We start from the raw sequence: 21,170 nt of genomic DNA, 5'->3' as shown, positions 1-21,170 counted from the left end.
TATCAGAGAACACCCACTGACTGTTGAAGAGCTTGATCACTTTCCAAGGAAAAGACTATTCGAAATTTCATCACCACAAAACTCAACTTCGAAGCAACAGACTGCATCAACATGATTTGGTAGGATAGTTGAAATACCTCTTCTCCTTCACTACAATGGAACATTATGAATGAGAACATCAAAAATCTATTAAAAACTGACAAATCACAATAACTGTACACTCAGGCTGTTGAATGGAGTGTCAAACTTGTGGCTGAAGCATATAAAAATTTGTGTGACACTGATGCAAGAGATGGTTTGATTAGGACAGCCCTCCCAACAAGTTGTATTATGCCAAAGTTTTCCCAAACAAATTTTATGGTGCACTCTTTGAATAATAAAATTAAAAATGATGAACACATTCACCATTTTAGATAAAAATGAAATACAAAATTATCAGAAATTACAAAATACTGCTATTTTTACAAAAACTGTGTTTTCCGAGTTCTTTGCACAAACAATAAATAATTTGAAGTTACAGGTTTTAAATTTGCTCATGTTTCTCATGCCCTGAAATTTACATTAGTAACAACTACATTTTGATAGTAGTGAATTTAGTAATTGAAACTTATGAAAAAGAGCAAAATTTCACTATTTTTCAAAACTTTGAGTGTGATGAAGCAGTGGAAGACATATTTTTATATGAAAACTTCTTTTCTTTTTCCATATCTAAGCACTAGACAACTTTTCCAGGATATAGCAATGGAAAAATTAAAAAAAGTTTTTTTTTAACCCATCCTAGTATACATACAAACAAATCATTTTTTTATTGCAAATAATTAGCAGCATAATTGAATCAAACAATAGTGTAAGTCAATATTAAAAAAATATGAAATATAATTCAGACTTACAGTATTAAGGGTAGCAAAATATGCTTTTTCTGCAGATCTGTTGAAAAGTGGACTATTATGGCCAGTGAAAGGAGTATACCATATGTAGTCATGGTAGTCATAAGACATCAGATTGATAAAATCAACATATCTATATTAAAAAAAATATAAGAATTATATAAATAAAATTTCAAAACCTTTGTTTACCAAATAAAAGATAAATACAATCTCATCATTTTTACATCAAAGATTGAAAACTAAATGCAGGATTTTTTTAATTACTACATAAATTATATCCACAAAATAAACACACAACGACACAGAGATTTGTATGGAAGAAAAAAGAAAAAAAAAAAAAATGCTGAAAAAAATTAGATTTCTTCTATTGATAGCACATCACGTATTCCCATATGTAAATATTAGTATGAAATGCAACAGGAGATAGGAATGACAACCCTAAAGTTGTGTACAGCTTTATGAAAAGAACAGCTATTTTATAAATTATCATAAATAAAATGATACAGAAATTCATAAAAATGCATGTGGTTTCCAACTTACAATTATACAGAGTTCCATTCCTAGTTGCAAATGACTATGTTCTACCAATATGATCTCAACACAAAAAGTAAACAAACTGAAAAGATATCAGACAAGGGAGATGCACACCTTCAAGCCAATTTTTGCTTTGAAAACATTTCTTCTTGCAGCACAAAATTTTGTTGCTGAGACATTTCAGTGAGTTGATATTAGTAAAGCATAATTTCATTCTGTAGTTTACATAAAAAAAAACTGTCAATATTAATAATATCTTTGTCCTGAGAGAAACATGACCATTCAGCTTTTCAATTCCTCACACAACGCCCATCCCAGTTTAGCATTTATGGCTGTCAAACAACCCTTAAGCTGAATTCCTTCACCAGTCAGTATTTTTCCATAAATATCACTCCCTATAAGGATTTCTATTTCCGGGTGACTCTCACCAACATATGAAATCCAAATTCTGAAGAGTTTGGGAATGAAACTTATGCATTAAAAATCAAACTTTAATAATTTTTAAGTACGACAGAATATTTATTATAGCTAAATGTGGCCCATTAACTAGATAAAACATCTAATTGTAATGAATATAGAGATTAATAATACAAGAGTTCAATTATACATAAAAAAAACCTCATACTATTAGAAAAGACTTTAAATTTCTGAGAAAGAGAAAAACTAGTTACTTACTTTGCCATTTGAGGTATATCATATGCTTTTTCCACAATAACAGTTGGAGCTGCCACTGCTACAGTTAACAATGGAGGTGTTTTCTTAGTTACAAAAGATTTTAAAACTGAGGCTGCTTTAAACTCCTGAAATAATTTGTGCATTTTAAAAAATGTTAGAAAAGTCTAAATGCTACATAAAATAAACAAACACAGATATTTACATAAACATAAGAACGTCAATAATTTTTATTATTAAGTGAAGAAAGTACTTGATTCATAGATTCAATTGGAAAAATATCATACACAGAAATAATTTTAGACATTACCTTAAGAAAGTCAATGAAATTTTCTTTATCCTTTAGGATAAAATCATTCCACACTGGAAATTCCCAATCAACATCAAGTCCATCAAAATTGTACTTTTTCAAAACAGAAAATACTGATGAAATAAACCTGTAAAAGAATGGCAATTACTACATGTCTTAATATGGACTATTTTAAGATGCATTTTGATAACTTTAAATAGCTTTAAAATTTACAAATTAAATAACAGTTCAGAAACATGAATTTTTAAATAAGAAAAATGCATTTAAATATAAAAAATTAACAAAAACAGTCAAAGCTCCGTTGCTACCTGTTATGAATAATTTTATACATCAGAGTATTTTCTATAAACTCACTTTTATTAATCAAGTTTATCATCACTTAGAAATGTTATTAAAAAATCAAATATTAAAATGATCAACTGATAAAGCTAAAACAGCATAAAATTATAAGAATATAATGCCCCTTTCAATTTGTTTTTATTTACCTAGTAGCAATATTTTAAAAGTGAATTATCATATTCAGTAGAACTCAAACATTCTTCAGTATTGGAATTATCCCAGTGATGGTTAAAAAAACAGAGGGCTGAATGTCTGGGATTCTTGTTTCAGTTCATCTCTCACATATTTTTCATTAGATAATAGTTTCCTTAGAAACTATTTGTTAGATTTTATTTGCTCATAGAAATTACTATATGAATATTTGGAATTCACTTTCAACTTTCAGTGTTGACATTAAAAGTTCATTTTATTACTTACAAGTTAATTATATTAAAATTTAAGTCCATTTAATGGTGACATCTGTAAAACTGACCTCTTAATGCATATGAATGTTATTTACAGATGAAAAATACTTTCTAATGGAGTTGATGCACTTAAGAACAAACCTGATTAACCAGAAGGGCAATCACTCTCATTAAAAAAAAACCTGGGTACACTCAAGGATGTAGTTATGGATTTCTGGTTACCCTAGTACCTTTAAAAGTCAGCAGTATTCCTAAAAACAAATATTTAATTGTCAGTATATTATTATTCTCTACGATGACCACTCTCTAATTTCACCAAGACCATCAAATACATTTACTAAGATGGAGGCTAAAATCTCTAATTTTAATGTCAACATAAAACATTTTAAATTCTACACAAATAAAGAAAAACAACTACAGCTTTTTTGTATAGCAAAAACTACAGCAGACAACATACACACCTCTAAAAAAATCTTATATAAAAAAACAGTAATTAAGCATTTTTGTATCATTGATTAGATCCTTGTCTCAAAGCATGGCACAATTTACTACATAGCTGTTGACATAATAATTTTTAAATGCATCACATTCACAATACGTTTTTCATTCATGGTCAGCACAGCTACAATATATCACGAATCGATGTTGAGAAGACTCCAAAAAATATTCAAAATAATTGCCAATTCAAAAAATTAATTGAAAAATTCTATTTTTCATAATTTGTTTATTTTTAGTTTAAATTAAATTCTTTTATGATTAGTTAAACATGTTAGAATTATCTGAATGAAAAGTTAATCTAAGAACTACGTACTTAGCTGTCAATATATTTGAATTACAAAGTGAACCAATAAAAAATCTAGGCTAATCTTTGGAATATGGTAACAGGTGTTTTGGCGACATTTTGGTAAGATGATAAAGGTTACTAGCTAGGACTTTAGCAGTGTACATGGATAAAGTCAAGACTGTGCACAATGCCATTTTTGGGCAATTCTGGGATGTTTTTTTAACTGAAAATAGGTCGAAGTGTACATGGTTACCGTGTATGTGCAATTTTTAAAAACGCGGCAAGCAGTTTGCGATTCTGCACTTTCTCCCAATTTCGCACCTAATTTTCATCATGATTAAGCACTTTTGTTTCATAAAAGTTCTAGCATAAGCGTAATTCGGCTAGCAGATTGTTGGAAAAAAATGTTGAGTAAAAAAAAAAAAAAAAAACATGCCTTTACTTCGTGAAAACAAAATGGCGTCCAAAACAAAACTAGCAGGTTGCTGTAGCAGGGTTGGTCGCCACATTTTCGCCGAGTTACCATAATCCAAAAATTAACCAAAATTTTCTATAGAAACTGATCTTAAAATCGCCAAAATGTTGATAAGTAGCCAAATTTAGAACCGTTTAATAAAAGAATTCACATCCCCATAAGCGAAAAGTTGTTTAAGGGTTCTTTATTAGAAAAAATTAATTTCGCTATGCTTATGTTTCACTTCTTGCTTAGAAACTCGAGTATCCCATCATTTATATTAGAAATAGAAACAAATCATAAACCCATGAACCCATTCAAAAGATAACCATATACGTCAGTGAATCGCCAAAAATATTCCTCCAAAATGCTAATTCACACTCAAAATGGCAATCGTAAAAACAGACAGAAATTTCAGATGATTAAAATTAAGGACTTTCTGCTGACTTTAGCCAAAATTAAGGACTTTTAAGGACCAAAAATCGATTCCACAAAATCTAAGGACTTTTAAGGACTCTTAAGGACCGTACAAACCTGCAGAAATCCTTTTAGCTTTACCCATTAGATTCATTTTTCATATGTTAAAACATTACCACATAGAACATTTCAGAAAATTAATTATGAGATAAATTTTTCCAATGTTTTATATTATTACTACATTATTCACTGACCCTTTTTAGAGTTAATTTGAAATTCTGTTCAGACATTTATATACCACATATCTACATCAATACTTTTTTAACTCATGAAACATTCCACAGGATACAAACATTGTGTAACTTGATAATTGGTATCACTGACAATCATCTTTTTTAAGATTACCATCTCCAAAGAAGAAGGAAAACTGGAACCAGTGTTATTCCAAAACAGCCTCAAGATGGAACATAATAAATATATAAAATATTTTGGTAATATTCGGTTTTGAGGGCTGTAAAAAATTACCGCCAAACTATTGTTGATCCCAGTGCTGACAAAAATAATTGCAGCAACCCTAATGCAAGAAAGGAAGTACTATAATAGTAAATCAGTATCTAAGATTGATGTTTTAATTTAGATGAAAGGTTAATTTCATATAATACTTTTTTATTATTATAATTTATATAAAAAAGGCTAAACATGACTGAATGGAAGCAAAAGAGCAAATAACTATTTCAGATCATTATTATAATTTATATAAAAATTGCTAAACATAACTGAATGGATGCCTGCATCGCTATTTCGCTACCGAGTTACGGCTAAAGCATAATTTCATCTCATTGGTTGTTCAAACATAATTTTCTATAATGAATGATGCTTTTTCTTTGAAAAAATTCTCAGTAAAGTGCAGAATCGCCCACTTATTTGTTTGCCGCTTTTTACACGGGTAAAAACAATTGGATTTTTGTCAATTTTCTTTTACATTTTAAGCAAAAATAGGTCCATGTGTACATAGATAAAGTCAAGGGTGCCATTTTTGTGCAATTCTGGGATTTTTTTTAAAGTGAAAATAGGTCGATGTGTACATGGATACCGAGTATGTGCAATTCTTAAAAACACGTCAAGCAGTGGGCGATTCTGCACTTTACACAAAATTCTATTGCAGACTTTTCATCATGGGCAATTCCCAAATTGTTAAATCCATAGGATATCAAAAAAGTTTTTAAAATCAAAAACGGATTTTAAAATTAAACTAGTATTTCAATGGCATCTTAAGAAATATAGAACTATATAAACTTATGCAATTTGAAATCAGTGCATACGCTAGATTTGGCGTGCAGTTTAAATGGGCATGTTTGCTAGATTTGGCACTTTTGTGCATACATTTTCGCTGAAATTTTTTTACAGTCCTCAAAACAGAATAGTACCAATATTTTTAACATGACTAACTGCACAGCTTTAGCTCAATTGCATGAATATTAATAAATTATGATAACAGTATGCAAAAATACAAATAAAAATGTTAAAATAATTCTAACCTTCTGGAGGGAGAATACAATTACATTCCACATATTTGGTTGGTTATTATTATTGCTAACTTTTCTAATCTCAAATTAAGAAAACTTAAATTTTGCATAAAAGCAGTAAAAACACATCAAAATCCATACCTTGTTCTATTTTTAAATGAATTAAAAGCATTTGAAAATCCATCATCATTTCCTCCTCCCCCAACTGTAATTAACACTTTAAGATGTGGATTCACATTTTTAAGACTGGTTGTTTCAAGATACCCTTTTTTATTTGCATCACTCCCCAAATCCAGAACACCATCAGTCACTGAAGCAAATCCAGCAATAATATGTGTGCATAAAGATGTGTTAAGACTTCTTGGTTCAGGATTAAATAAGGTATAATAACAGACTCGTAGAAGTTCAGGTTTCCCTAAATTAATTATAACAGTTAATAATAGGTAGTAAAGAATTTCAGAAAAACTCATAAAGGTAAAAATGAAAAAAATAAAAAGCACAAATTTTATTCAAATTAAAACACAACATATTGACATGACAAACTGAGTACAATAACATTTGTAATAACAGTACAAACTGTTCAAACTGAAACAGAGAATTTATTGATCAATAATACCACCTTAGAAAAATTAACAAATTATACTTAAAATTAATGTAGATTAATATATTTTAGCAAAACCTGTGAACCTTAGGCTGTGGGGGCTGAATGTAGTAAGATTAATTTGAAGTTCTGGAACAAAATGGAAAAACCCATTAATTGACTGGTGTGTAAGTAAAGATTTACTTAGTAATAATTATAAGTGTCGTGTTTGTAGGTAGGAAATGCATATGGTCGAACGTCGGAGGATACCGGCACTATGGAGGATATTTTTTACTGTTATTTTTGGGAATTTATGTGGCAGTGCCAGTATACAGATTCTAGTTCAGATAATTTTAGGAAGTTTTTTGCCGTTAAGGAATTTTGTTTGACTGAAGACATGGAAATTTCCTTTGCATAGTACTAAGATGAATTTCCTTTCTTAAGTTATTTTACTGTTTGATTTAAAATGTAGTTCATTGAGATTATATATTTTTTGTTGGTTGCTCCTTTGACTTTTTAAGTGAATATAGATCGATGTGTACATGGACAAAGTCAAGGGAGTGCACAATGCATAGTTTGTGCAATTCTCTTATGCTTCTTTAAGTGAAAATAGGTCGATGTGTACATGGATACCGAATTTGTGCAATTCTTTGACTTGTTATTTTAGATTTGTGTAGTGTAGCAGTTAAACAAGGCCAAAATAACAAGTTACAGAATTGCACAAACTCAGTGTCAATGTACCGCTAAAAATAACCAATTATTGCCAAAAAGCAACCATAAATATATTTTTAGCAACTGTTTTACTGTAAGCCAATTTAATAGCTATCTAAGTTACCTGAATTCTAATATGCAATACCTCCTGACTTGAAGTTTGTTTTGAAGCCTGACTTGAAGATCTAGATATATAATATTTTATTCCTTTAACTGATATACAGTCAAAAGTCATTAATTCGGACACCCATAACCAGACCTCAAAGCTACAAAATTTCTGTGCATGCGTCGCATTGACACATGCGCGTAAGACCTTTACGGCTGCAAATACGTGTGTGCACGTGTGCAAAATATGTTTACGAATGCGCGTTTAATGTATAACGGATGGTATAAGCTAAGCTAAAATTATCTAATTCGATTAATGTTGATGATTGTGTTGTTCCTTAATCTTCGAATTGGATTCGGCTTATTATTTTTTGCAGACTGTTAGAGCAATTTTATAAAAGTAAGCTTGAAATTTCGATTATGTCAAATAGAATTTCTGATATATATTTACTAATATGTAAATATGTAAAGGATTAATATGTAAAGGATCTACAAAGCGAAAATATGTTTCGAAGTCCACTAAACAAAAAGTGGAATTGCTGCAAAAAATGGATAAAGGCATATCCTTTGTTTATCTAAACTCTGTTTATCTGTAACGCTGCAGCTCGCAATGAATTGGAAGTTGATCTGTCAGCACTATCCTTATCTTCAGGGCAGATGTTTTTATTTTATTTGGCTTATAATTCCTTATTAAATGTAGTATTTTATCTCGATGTACTCCATCTTTGATATGATTTAAATCAAATTTCTCGTCATTATAATTCGCTTCCGATAGCAAAGAAAGTAACAGAGGTTATTGAAAACGAAAAAATTTCGATAGACAAATTAGTCGGTATTCTCGACACAGCAATTATAGAACTTGAACAGTGGAACTTTTTAACTGAACAAGATATTATGTCTGTTTATAGAATTTAAGAGAATGTATTATCACATAAAAAACGAAGCAACTTAAACAACTTACATTGAAAGAAATGTTTAATAAAATAAACAAATAAATATTAAGCTTTTTTTTTTTGTAAATTTTGATACCCTTTAGATCATAATTGTTCTTTATTTCATAAATTACGGTTTCATATTTTTAATTTTATAATTTCTGCATGCCATCTTACCAGATTTAAACTGATGATATATAATCCGGAAAATCGATAATCCGCAATCACACCGAAGTCCTGATGAATCCGAATTAACGACTTTTGACTGTATCAGACGATAGTGACAAACATTTCCATTTAATGACTATAATAAAAACAAAGTTTTAAAGCTTTTTTTAATTCTAATTTATTTTCCAGTTTCTTGGGTCAATGCTTTCAGATGAAATTTTGAAAATTTCTTCCAATCTGGCATTTGTTGCATTAATTTTGATCAACACTTGATTTATTTACTCCTAAGCACTCTTTTGAATCTGGCAGCATATTTTCACTTGGCAAGTGCTTGGTATTTCGTTAGTAAGTGCTGTCATTCTAACTTTTCTGTTTATGTTCTATGCAGCCAAACCATATACAGTCAAAAGTTGTTAATCCGGGCTCGTCGGGATTTCGGCAATTCCGGATTATCGATTTTTCCAGATTATACATCATCAGTTTAAATCTGGTAAGATGGCATGCAGAAATTATAAAATTAAAAATATGAAACCATAATTTATGAAATAAAGACCAATTATGACCAAAAGGGTATCAAAATTTACAAAAAAAAAGCTTAATATTTATTTGCTTACTATATTAAACATTTCTTTCAATGTAAGTTGTTTAAGTCGCTTCGTTTTTTATGTGATAATACATTCTCTTTAATTCTATAAACAGACATAATTTCTTGTTCAGTTACAAAGTTCCGCTGTTCAAGTCCTATTGCTGTATCTACCGACTAATTTGTTAAATGAAATTTATTCGTTTTCAATAACCTCTGTTACTTTCTTCGCTATCGGAAGCGAATTATAATGACGAGGAATTTGATTTAAATCATATCAAAGACGGAGTACATCGAGATGAAATACTACATTTAGTAAGGAATTACAAGCCAAATAAAATAAAAACATCTGCCCTGAAGATAAGGATAGTGCTGACAGATCAACTTCCAATTCATTGCGAGCTGCAGCGTTACAGATAAACAGAGTTTAGATAAACAAAGGATATGCCTTTATCCATTTTTTGCAGCAATTCCACTTTTTGTTTAGTGGACTTCGAAATATACTTTCGCTTTGTAGATCCTTTACATATTAATAAATATATATCAGAAATTCTATTTGACATAATCGAAATTTCAAGCTTACTTTTATAAAATTGCTCTAACAGTCTGCAAAAAATAATAAGCCGGATCCAATTCGAAGATTCAGGAACAACACAATCTGCAACATTAACTGAAATAGATAATTAGATAATTTTAGCTTAGCTTAAACTGTCCGTTATACATTAAACATGCACTCATAAACGTATTTTGCGTACGCGCACAAGCATATTCGCAGCTGTAAAGGTCTTACACGCATGCGCAGAAAGTTTGTAGCTTCAAGGTCCGGATTATAAATTCCGGATTATGGGTGTCTGAATTAACGACTTTTGACTGTATATATGTTCAGAAATATTAGTCTTGATATTTTTAAGTATACAAATATGTATCTTGGAATGTGTCATGAAATTACAATCAAAAAAGTACCTCTAACTCATAGTTTTTTTTTTTTTTTTTTTTTTTTTTTTAAATTTCAAAGTTTGAGACCAGATCCTTGGCCACTTGAACGGTTAAGTAGGAGTCCATTAAAATGTGGCCAATGAGATTAACAAAAGAGTGTCTTTCTTTTCAATATCTATACTAATTTTTAACAAATTATGATCATAATCAGTGATTTAATAGGGGAAAATGATTAAAATAAAAATTTAGATTAATATCACTGATATTCTGAGTTCTGGAGAATATATGCTTGGACAAACTTTCACCTGGAAAACTGCGGTTTAATCCTTGTATACAGAACACACAGGATTTGGCGACATTATGATGAACAGTAAACATACTGCTATTGTTCACAGCTGAATTATGCTGCCTATATTATGCCAATTCAAAATTAAAAAAAAAAAAAAAAAAAAAAAAAAAAAAAAAAAAAATTTGATTGTTCACTTATTTACAACTGCATCTAAATAAAATAATTTTAATTTTGTAACATATACTGAATACAATAAAAATACTGGTCGGTAATTCTGGACTGTTTTTTATAATAATAAAATTAAAACTAGATTTTATGATATGAATGAAAAAATGCGGAAAATGTTATGAATATAAAATCAATCAATCAATAAAAAAATAGAAAAATTTACTTATATCAACATGCAGAAAAAACATAGATGACTAAAATACAGACGATTAAGTAGTTTAGTGTAATAAATAACGTACTATCACAATTTTAGTTTCTATTTCTAAAATACATAAAATAAAAAATTGATTATTTTATGTATCACCACCATTACAATTACTAAAATGTAAATGAATTATTATTCGAAGTGTCAGAATCAATTTTCAACAATCGACATAAAGTTAAATAAAAACTCTTTGTACACAAATGGTATCTCACAGAATAATGAAAAATAAAAACAGGATTTTTTTTCTTTTTGGAAAAAAAAAAAAAAAAACACTTTCAATTTTTTTTTTAATTTCCGGAAGAAATGTAAATGTTATATTTTTATAATAAACATTACTGAAGGCGAGAACGCTCTTTAGGCAATGACTTTGGCATTTTTGTTCTTAGTTCTATTATTTGTAACCTCTGCCTATAAGATTTTAGTTCTTCGTAACTTTTTCCCTAACCATTGCAAATTGAAAAAAAAAAAAAAAAAAAAAAATTCACGTTACTAAGAATACAGTTAAAAATGAATTATGAATTATGGATAAAATAAAAATGTAACCTTGCAGAAAATAAAGGTATTTAATAACAATTCAAAAAATAATTTTATAATATTGAAAGAAAGGAAACATACCTTTCCCTCTAAGCTGATTCAATGCAGGTACGCACAAATATAGAAGAAAAAATAATTCTGCTAATTTCATTTTAACATTTGTGTTACACAGAATAAACAGAGAAATATCCGCTGCATCGATGTTTTCAAATATTAATATTTGTTAACAGAGAAATTACGCAAGTTATTTTTTTTAGATAATCAGCGATAAAATACATAACTTTATCTTGCTTTTGATCTAAAACGAAGATTCACTTTCACAAGAAAACCTAAATCGGAGTAAACAATACAATTTTATCAAATCCTACATCAAGTTTTATTTTCACGTCGCATATTTAGCGTCGAATTCATAAATGCAACTGCATTAAATTTCCTCGTAATGTAGGAACACCACGGAAAAAAATCTGCAATTGATATGTCAATCATTTTAAGGAACCAGGATGATTTCAATTTTTCGCAGTGTGTGAACAAATTATTACTTTCAGCAGTATTAGATAAGAAAATTTCAGTAGCGTGACTTAATTATCTGCAAGTTTCCCATTATTTTTCCTTAATGAACAGATATTATAACTCTTCTTCTCATGAAATAATAAAAGATAGAAAGTACGCAATAAATTTCTATTACAAACATTTGAGTACTATTTTACACAAACACAACATTGCACGATATCTCACCCTTACCTACAACCAAGGCCAACTTATACTCAAGGCCTGCCAGACTGAACTAAATTCACAAGCGTCTACGGAGAGAAGGCAACTTTTGAGATCATGAATCTGATCCTCCCGTCTTACGCGCATCTCAGTTTGCGCATCATGTGACGTTAACAGATACGTCAAAAATGTGTCTGTTTACATTTTGCATTTGACTTCGTGCGTTTTATGCTTCGTTAGTATGTGAATTTTGCTTTCACATATTTATAATGAACTGAAGATTCTCTCAATAAAAGACCCTTCTCACCGCCAAATACTTAGGAATATTGTGATGATTCTGCTTCAGAATATTAGAATATATAGCACCAATTTAAATGAGCTGGGTGGTGATATCAATGATCATTCAAGACAATAGATCTGAAATTCACATTTCCGCTTTGATTACGATTGGTAACATCTTTCAGAAAACTGTAATTTCAAAATCTTACAACTGTTCTATTTGCAAAAAGTGTATTTTAAATGCCAGCAATTTATAGCATCATTTGAAGAACATTCATTCCAATAAAAAGCATATTTCTACTGCTGAAATATTTAATTCCAATTCAGATCATGCATTTTATAAAGTCGTCAATGGTAATTCGATTTCATATACTTTTGCTTCAAAATCCAGTATAACTTCAAAAAAGTTTTAGCTGCCCTGATTCCAAAAAAATGCTTCTCAAGTAACAGCAATCTAAAATGTCACTGCATGAAATTGCATATATCACAACAAACAACATTACTCAAAGCAAGTAAAAATAAAGTTTTCCAATTTAAATGCAGTTTATATAGTCGTCAGTTCAACAATAATAAAAATTTATTATTTTCACAATCAGTGCCCTTGAGTGTTCATCATTAAAAAATTATATAAATGCACATTATGTAATGAAGGTTTTTTAAAGGAAAACTTTTCATTACATTTGCAAATGGAACATGAAATAGTCATTGAAAAAGAAGAGAGAGATTTCTCTGTGTTTAATGATTTCATGTTGTGAAAGGAGAATTTTGAAATGGAAACATAATCTAATTTTTTTTTAATTTACAAAGAAACATGACCCATTACATGTAAAAGATATTTATTTTGTATGCCATCATTCAGGACATTATTTTATATCTAAAGTGCAAGGCATGGGACATTTAAAAATACAAGGGAGTAACAAAATTAATGCTTATTGCCCAGTAAGCCAGTTTAATAATGGAAAATGTACTGCTTATATAAAAAAACCCATTGTAAGTCATAGAAAGGGTATAGGGCATCTGTCTCTTACAAAATTAGAACGGCAGTTATACCATTCTAATGTTAATTTATGTAACTTAAATTGCTGGAAAAGTATCTTTTGATGAAATTTTAGATAAAATTCAAGATTCTGTATATGATACTGCATCTTTTGACAAAGAATGATTTATGGAATATTGAAAATTCGGTACTCTTCCGTTATCAGAACCAGAATCAGAAATGTATCCATGTATGGCTGGATGGATGTGTTCATGTATGCATATATATGTGTACATATGAATGTATACATTTCTGAATCTGGTCCCAGTAACAGAAGTGTACCGAAAATTCTTATAATCCACAATCAAATGCTGTAAGGCATAAAAATGATTGTATAAATGTTAATGAAATTACTAGTGAGGATAACAACTCTATTTTATTTTATAAGCCTTAAAATATATTTTAAAAAGTTATCCTGAATTTTAAAATGATGATTTCACATTAATGAAAATGAATGACTCCCAGAGGCACTTTCTTCAGAAGTTGGGATCAGACTATATATGTATAAATGGTACACATAGGTTGAACGGTTACAGAATTGAATTAATCACACTGCTTTTACTTGATGCTTTGCTTCACGGCTTTCCCTGTGCATTTATTATTACAAACAGAACTGAGCAGGAAGTTTTGTCTGTTTTCTTTGCACATCTGAAAGATAAAGTATGTCAGTTAACACCCGAAGTATTTATGAATATGAATACAAGCTAGTTTTGGCTCACCAGCGGCCGAACGGACGCTGGTAGTTTGTCACTGAACTCTGGTAGTTTGGTCCGAGGTTCAAGTCCCTCAAACGGGCTGTCTGCATGGGCATTTCCATGTTTTTCCCCATGTGTAATGTGTATACGAGCCAGTTTCCCTTAGAATGTCCTCCACAAAGGCATCCCTCCCCTTAGGCAGATGGCCGTCAAGTGCTTTGCCATAATAAAATAAACCAAACCAACAAACTAGTTTTGATTAAAAAGTCTTCCATGAAGGTATTTCTTCCCCCACATGATCTTTGCCATATTCCAGTTCCAACAATCAAATCAACACATTGTTATTTAACTACTTAATTTGAAGATTTTTGGGCCCACCAGCGGCCGAGCGAGCGATAAAGTCGCTGAACACTAGTAGTTCGGTCTGAAGTTCGAATCCAGTGAACGGGCTGGCTGCATGGGCGTTTTCGTGGTTTTCCCCATGTGTAACGTGTATAGGAGCCAGTTTTCCATAGAAAGTCCTCCATGAAGGCATCCTCTTCTTAGGCAGATAGCCCTCGAGGCTTTGCCATAATCACACGCACACATTTTAAAGATTTTATAGCAGATTATGATATATACAATATTATATTGATGCAAAAATATATTTTTTACTCAATTCTGGAGGAGGGGCAAGTGTTCATTTTCCCGTTTCTGCAGATTCCTACAGTCTAGCATTTTTAAACCTAAAACATGATAACCCTAAGTAACATATCACCATCATTGGTACGCATTAGAGCAAACAGATCACTAGAATTTGCATATCTTCTATGTCTATTTGCTTCAATATTAAACCAAAGTCTGTAATAGTTAATGTGAAAGGCTTGAAATAAAGCAGTATGCATGATTGTTTAGAGCTCATATTCGCAATATCATTATTGTTTAGAGCCTGTTCTCTGGAAGTAATTTACAAACTTGCTGGGAATTTTATTAAAAATGATATACTTTTCTGTAGTTGCTGCATAAAAAGTAAAAGCCGTGTGTTGGCCATCCCTGGTGTAGGACGGTAAGGATAAAAATTGCCTTTCTCTCGACATGTTGCAATGCAGTGAATATAACTGAGCTTTAACTTCAAATATCTTGAGTTTGTGCAGCAAATGAATGACATATGTGTTATCCCTGTTTCATTCGTACTTTTAAGCAATTCTACTGCAGAACGTAGCTTGAGAGTTATACACCAGAAATATGAAATACTTGTCAGCTGGACTAACACCACAGATTTACACCAGTAGACAGGGCCGTCCCTAGGCCATTGGCTGCCTGTGTACTTTCCTAAGAATACAGTGCCCAAATTTAAAAAAAAAAAAAAATTCTTAATGATTAGTTGAATTTTTATTTCATACTCACTAAGTACTTATATGTGACAAATTGTATAAAAAGTATTTACATGTGACAAGTACAATGAATTAAAAATATTTAGTCGTGGTATCACGAGTGTTCAGCTGTTGCATAATTTTACAGCTGCACCGCGCTAGGAACGGCCCCGACAGTGGAAGATAACCATGTTCAAATCATGACAAAATTACTTTGGCAACAACACAATCAACTGGCTATTAAATTGCTGGTGAAGGTTACTTATCAAGTTCCTATAATTAATAAATATCCTTATTCAGGACTTAATTTCTAAACTTAGAAGTGCCAGAACCCTATGCTAAACTGTCAGCAAAGGGGAAGAAAAGTAAATAAATAAATAAAATGACTGTTACAATCATTAATAATTTAAAAATTAAATAGTTAATTAATACCAAATTAATTCATTATTATTTAATTAATATTAATAATTATCAATTATTTTTAATTAATGATTGTTATTTAATTAAATAAATTATTATTAAAAAAGCTAAATTATTAAAGTAATTAAAATTAAGTAAAATGTAAAGAGATAAATTAAAATTTAATAAGCAATTTGTAATACAGTTTTACTGCAAAAAATAAAATTTTTGAGATCAAATTTTTGTTCAGTTGCATAAAAGAAGTGCCAGAGCCTTTTTATTTAGGCCTCCGGCTATATTTATGATTTATTCCAAAGACTAAGAAGTACCGAAGCCAGGCTCCGGTGCAATTTAAGCTCTGTCTCTATTAACTTTTTAATAAACTTACACATTTAGTCATTATGAATATCTTAAAACTTCCATTAAGTTATAAGGTTATTCTTGGTCTAATAATGGAATTTTAGTCTTATAACCCTAATATAATTATCACTTAGGATATTATGACAAAAGCTTTATGAAAGATTTTAAAACAACCTTTTTATTTAAACTGAACTTTTAACAAAACAGAGCATGGCCTGAACTTAGAGCATAACCACGGCTAGAGGCGATGCAAATAAATGCGAACAATCAAATAAATGAAAAATGTTGATCAGTAGTCTAAGACTACATAGTTAATTATTAAGCTAGCCACTAATTTACTGGCACATCAGATTAAAGTATCGGTGGCATGAGAACACAAAGCTGATACTTTTAATTATACTAGAGCTGGAAGAATCTGACCATCCAACACAGATGCCAGAAACACTCTCTAAAGATCCAAAATCCTCAATTTAAATAATGGAAGTAGAAATAAGAGGAGAGGTCTTAACTGGTTTTCCTCGTGTACTGCCCTGAAGCAGTAGTGCACCTCTCGTGGAAACCAAACTATTCAGTGACTATCCATTAAGATCAATAGGTTTTAACATAATCGGCGGTAAACATTTTGTAATTACATCGTAAATATACATATAAATATATATATTTTCTTTTTCCATAATACTTCAAAGTCATAAGTATGTAAAAAGAAAATATTTTAAAACAATGTTTTATTCTGAGCGGAATTAAATGCTATACTTTCCCAGAAAAGTTTAATTTGAATGAAATATTTTCACAAGTTCTTGTTAATTACATTACAAAGAAATTTTAAGTTAATTTGATTTTATTTGGTTAATGATTACAAAAATTAAGATCAAAGTTTATTATAATACTAAAATCAAAATTATGCATTATTTCTTTCCTATTTACAGAGCTTCTTCCTGAAATACCTTCTCAAATGCAGAATGATTTTTTAGCTTCTGAGGCATCCTTTAAAAATCAGAGTTACTTTATAATTAATGCTCAGTTCGGTTAATTTCAAATTAGAGCAGTTGTTATTTCCATAGTAAAATACGTTAAATATTGCTACTGATTTCCATGTACTTAACTTTCTATGAGTATTTTTGAAATGGATTAAAAAAGTTTATTTTTAATATTGTTAAAAACTTGTAACTGATTTATTACAAAATGCAAGGAAAGAATTCTTTTGATACTTACAGTCAAAAGTCTTTAATCTGGACGTCCATAATCCGGACCTCAAAGCTACAAACTTTCTGCGCATGCGTCAACACAGAAATTATGGTTTCATATTTTTAATTGTATAATTTCTGCATGCCATCTTACCAGATTTAAATTTATGATCTATAATCTGGAAAAACCCCTAATCCGGAATCACTGAAGTCCCGACGAGTCCGGATTAAAGACTTTTAACTGTATTATATTTTTTTATATCCTTAATTTCAACAATGCATATTCTAAAATTTATTTTTTACTAATTCCTTAAGTACACATCTGTCTACCTCACTTTTATGTACTTTGTGTGTTTCTGGACAAGTCATGGACACTGCTCATCTGGACATGTGCTCTGCACTTTAATGGTCAATAGCCAGGCATTTGATAGATAAAATTAAGTACACATCTTGTAGACTGTGCTTTACAGCACTTTTTAACAGATTACTTTCCAGTATGAATAATTCTTGCTGAAATAGCAAATAAAAAATTCCTGCTAAAAAATTTCAATTTATGTTTACAATTAAATGTTAAGGTTATTATATATTTAAATAATGTTTATAATCATTATAAATTCAGATATATTTAATAACTAGATTTCTTCACAATAACGTTAACAGGAGTTTATGAAAGAATAAATCCTTCATTTCCAAATACATTTATAATAATTTAATAAATATTTATGTATTTTATGCTTTTTACAAGGATAATGTATACTCATATATTTAATATTTTTCGAAATGTGCAAATCTTAAATTTCTGTGTATTTACTATATTTTTCAAGTAAAGTAATTAACAGTAATGTAGCATATATCAGAATTTTTTACATATGAAATATGTATAAATTGAATGAAAATTAGATGTATTATTTTTTAATATGCACTCAAACGTCAGTTTTGCCTTGAAATTCCTCCATGAAGGCATATTTTCCTTTAGGCATATAGCTCTTGCATTCCTTACCTTATTTAAAAAGATTAACCTGACCTATGTGCCTAATTACAAAGTATTTAAACATCCATAATTTTATATTTACACTCAGCCATCAAGTTTCAAACTTTTGACTCAAAACATGGGTTTGGATACATTCATTATGAAATTCAAATTTTTTAGTAAACATATTTTCGCGTAGCATTCAATACCTTCCTTGGCGATTATGCCCAGTTTAATATTTCTCTGATAATATAATAAATAACAACTTTCCATTTCACATTTAAACATTAATCTCATTGTCATCGGATCACAATCTTGATTTCCTTACTCTGCATAATATTGCTTCATTTTTTAAAACAGTTAAAACAACTAATTGATCTGAATTCACAAATGCATACATTATACAAGTAATTAAAAATATATAAATTATACAAATTTTCACACTTAATACTATTTAGATGTAAGGAAACTGAGGTTTAAAGAGTGTTATATTTTTCCGAAATTTTGACATTTTAAATGTATCTTAAGGTATTTTTCATTCTTTACGCATAACATGAACATTTTGCTAAAATCTATATTTTTGTTATCCAGTAGCTTGGAATTTCCTAAAACAAATTTATAATCAAAATCACTGTTGCAAGTTATTGAAAAATAACCAACACATAATTTTTACATAAATGCCACCAAACTGTACAAAGTACTATTATCCATCCAACAATTGAATATTTCTTTTATGTAGAAGTGTCCCCCTTTTCGATTTGTGTTGAACTGTCATGTGTGGAAAAAACACTATCAAAGAGCTCTGGATGTAAAAACAAAAAATACTGCCTCTGGAGACAGTAAGTGAAAATACATGCAAGATCGAAGTACTGTAGGCAGTTCAGGTAGAATGTTATAGCTAACATTCAACCTGAAATGGTCTTTACTAATATCTCAACTATGAACTAGCAATAAAAATGTTGCAAATTTACTAACTGTAGTCTACTACTATACTGTTATGTTACATAATCCTTAGCCATTGAAAGGCTCCTCAATGATAAAATCACAAATATCTGAATTATTAAGTAAACTGCAGCTATGGCTCTTACAGTTATTTTAAAATTAGATACTTCTATTTAAGCTTCATGTCTATTAATTTCATTTTAAAATCCAGGTTGATGTATGTTTTTTAAGACAAAACACAGAGCATCAATGATAATTCTGAGCACCTTGTTCTCCAGCTGTTACACAGACAGTCAATTCATTGGCAGCAACCATCCAGTAAGATGATGTACATAAAAACACGTTATTCATGGATTGATAAACCTCTTTATTTTAGTACTGAGTAGTGAATCATGTTTAGTTACAGAAAGAATTCTTATACTTTCTTTGTCAACCTTGTCCTTGACATATAATATACCTCTTTTAAAATGATAAATTATCACAAATAATACTTAGGTATTATTAGCTTGACATTGTAAATATATTGAGAATAACATGATGAATATGAATGTCTAAAGTATTTATTTTTTCCAAAAAGTAACAGTTTTTTCAAAGACATTGACTTTAATTTTCTTGTTTTCACACTATTGTAATAACAATTTAATGCATTTGTCTCACATGCACGACTTAATGATATAATTAAAATACAGTACAGTCAGGATATATCGAAAAACAGTGCACTTCATTGCTCTTGTACAGATGATGAAATGTCAATAGTTTAATTCATAGTTGAAATGCCAGTTGTAACACCAACTTATCACATAGCTGATGCAACAGAATGTGCTCATATGTGTCGTAAATAAGCTTTTTAATACACTTTAACGCATAAGCTTAGTATAGGCAATAAAGAAATTTCAGGAACAAATAATAGACACTCTCTATCATGGTCCTGTGATTACCTGCTAAGAAATAAACTAGCATAACGTATATTTCCTCATTATTTGCACATGTTTTAGCAATAATTTACAGAAGATAGGCATGCTTAATTAACAACAATCATAGGTAATATTTCATTATTATTTAATGTATATAATTAATTTAATGTTTAATGTATAAAAAGAAATAAACTTTTTTAATGAAAAGTGCACTACTTAATAACTTTCATTAGCAAAAATTTTATTTTTTTATCTCCAAGCATAAATTAATTTTTTTAACAAACACCGATTTATTAACTGAATTGTATTTCACTGTAGATCAAATACAGATGTAATACAATTTCATCCATTCTCAACACATGACGCAAATTTCAAAACCACATTGTACTTCACGTAAATAAACAAAATTTCACGAAGTGCACGGCAGCATATGCGCAAATTGAGATGCGCACGGGAGGATCAGATCACGATCCCAAAAGTTGCCTTCTCTCCGTAGACGCTAGTCTAAATTCCGGTTCCCAGTTTTCAGTGGCTTTCGCAAAATTCATCACTAGGTGGCGCTCGCATTCTGCTACAATTTTGCTATACGCTCACTATTTGTATCGTGGTTCGTTATTAACAAAAAGTGTATTTTATGGCTAGCTGCTGTATATTTAAAAGCTGTACTTAACGAGCTTGGTTTTTTTGCGTAACTTTATATGCATATAGGTTTAAAATTGTGTATATACAT

The 21,170-nt window shown here is 29.9% G+C and overlaps 1 protein-coding gene across 2 annotated transcripts in view; it reads right to left on the bottom strand.

Moving 5' to 3' along the window:
• Positions 1-12,333, bottom strand: part of LOC118179451 (acidic mammalian chitinase-like) — a 38,179-nt gene extending 25,846 nt beyond the window's left edge. For both annotated transcript variants that reach the window (XM_085813270.1, XM_085813271.1), the window contains exons 1-5: positions 11,680-12,333; positions 6,469-6,742; positions 2,404-2,530; positions 2,097-2,221; positions 891-1,020 (exon numbers count right to left, since the gene is read on the bottom strand). In XM_085813270.1, the coding sequence (XP_085669396.1) occupies positions 891-1,020; positions 2,097-2,221; positions 2,404-2,530; positions 6,469-6,742; positions 11,680-11,749 (726 nt within the window). In that variant the 5' untranslated portion in view covers positions 11,750-12,333. The remainder of the gene's footprint in view (positions 1-890; positions 1,021-2,096; positions 2,222-2,403; positions 2,531-6,468; positions 6,743-11,679) is intronic.
• Between the last annotated feature and the right edge of the window lie 8,837 nt (positions 12,334-21,170).

Source organism: Stegodyphus dumicola, chromosome 3 (genome assembly GCF_044657685.1).
Source record: "Stegodyphus dumicola isolate Sdum_Otavi_A_Nest chromosome 3, ASM4465768v1".
Taxonomy (NCBI): domain Eukaryota; kingdom Metazoa; phylum Arthropoda; class Arachnida; order Araneae; family Eresidae; genus Stegodyphus; species Stegodyphus dumicola.
The sequence above is the reverse complement of the archived record's forward strand: the minus strand, read 5'-3'. Positions and strand labels throughout refer to the sequence as shown.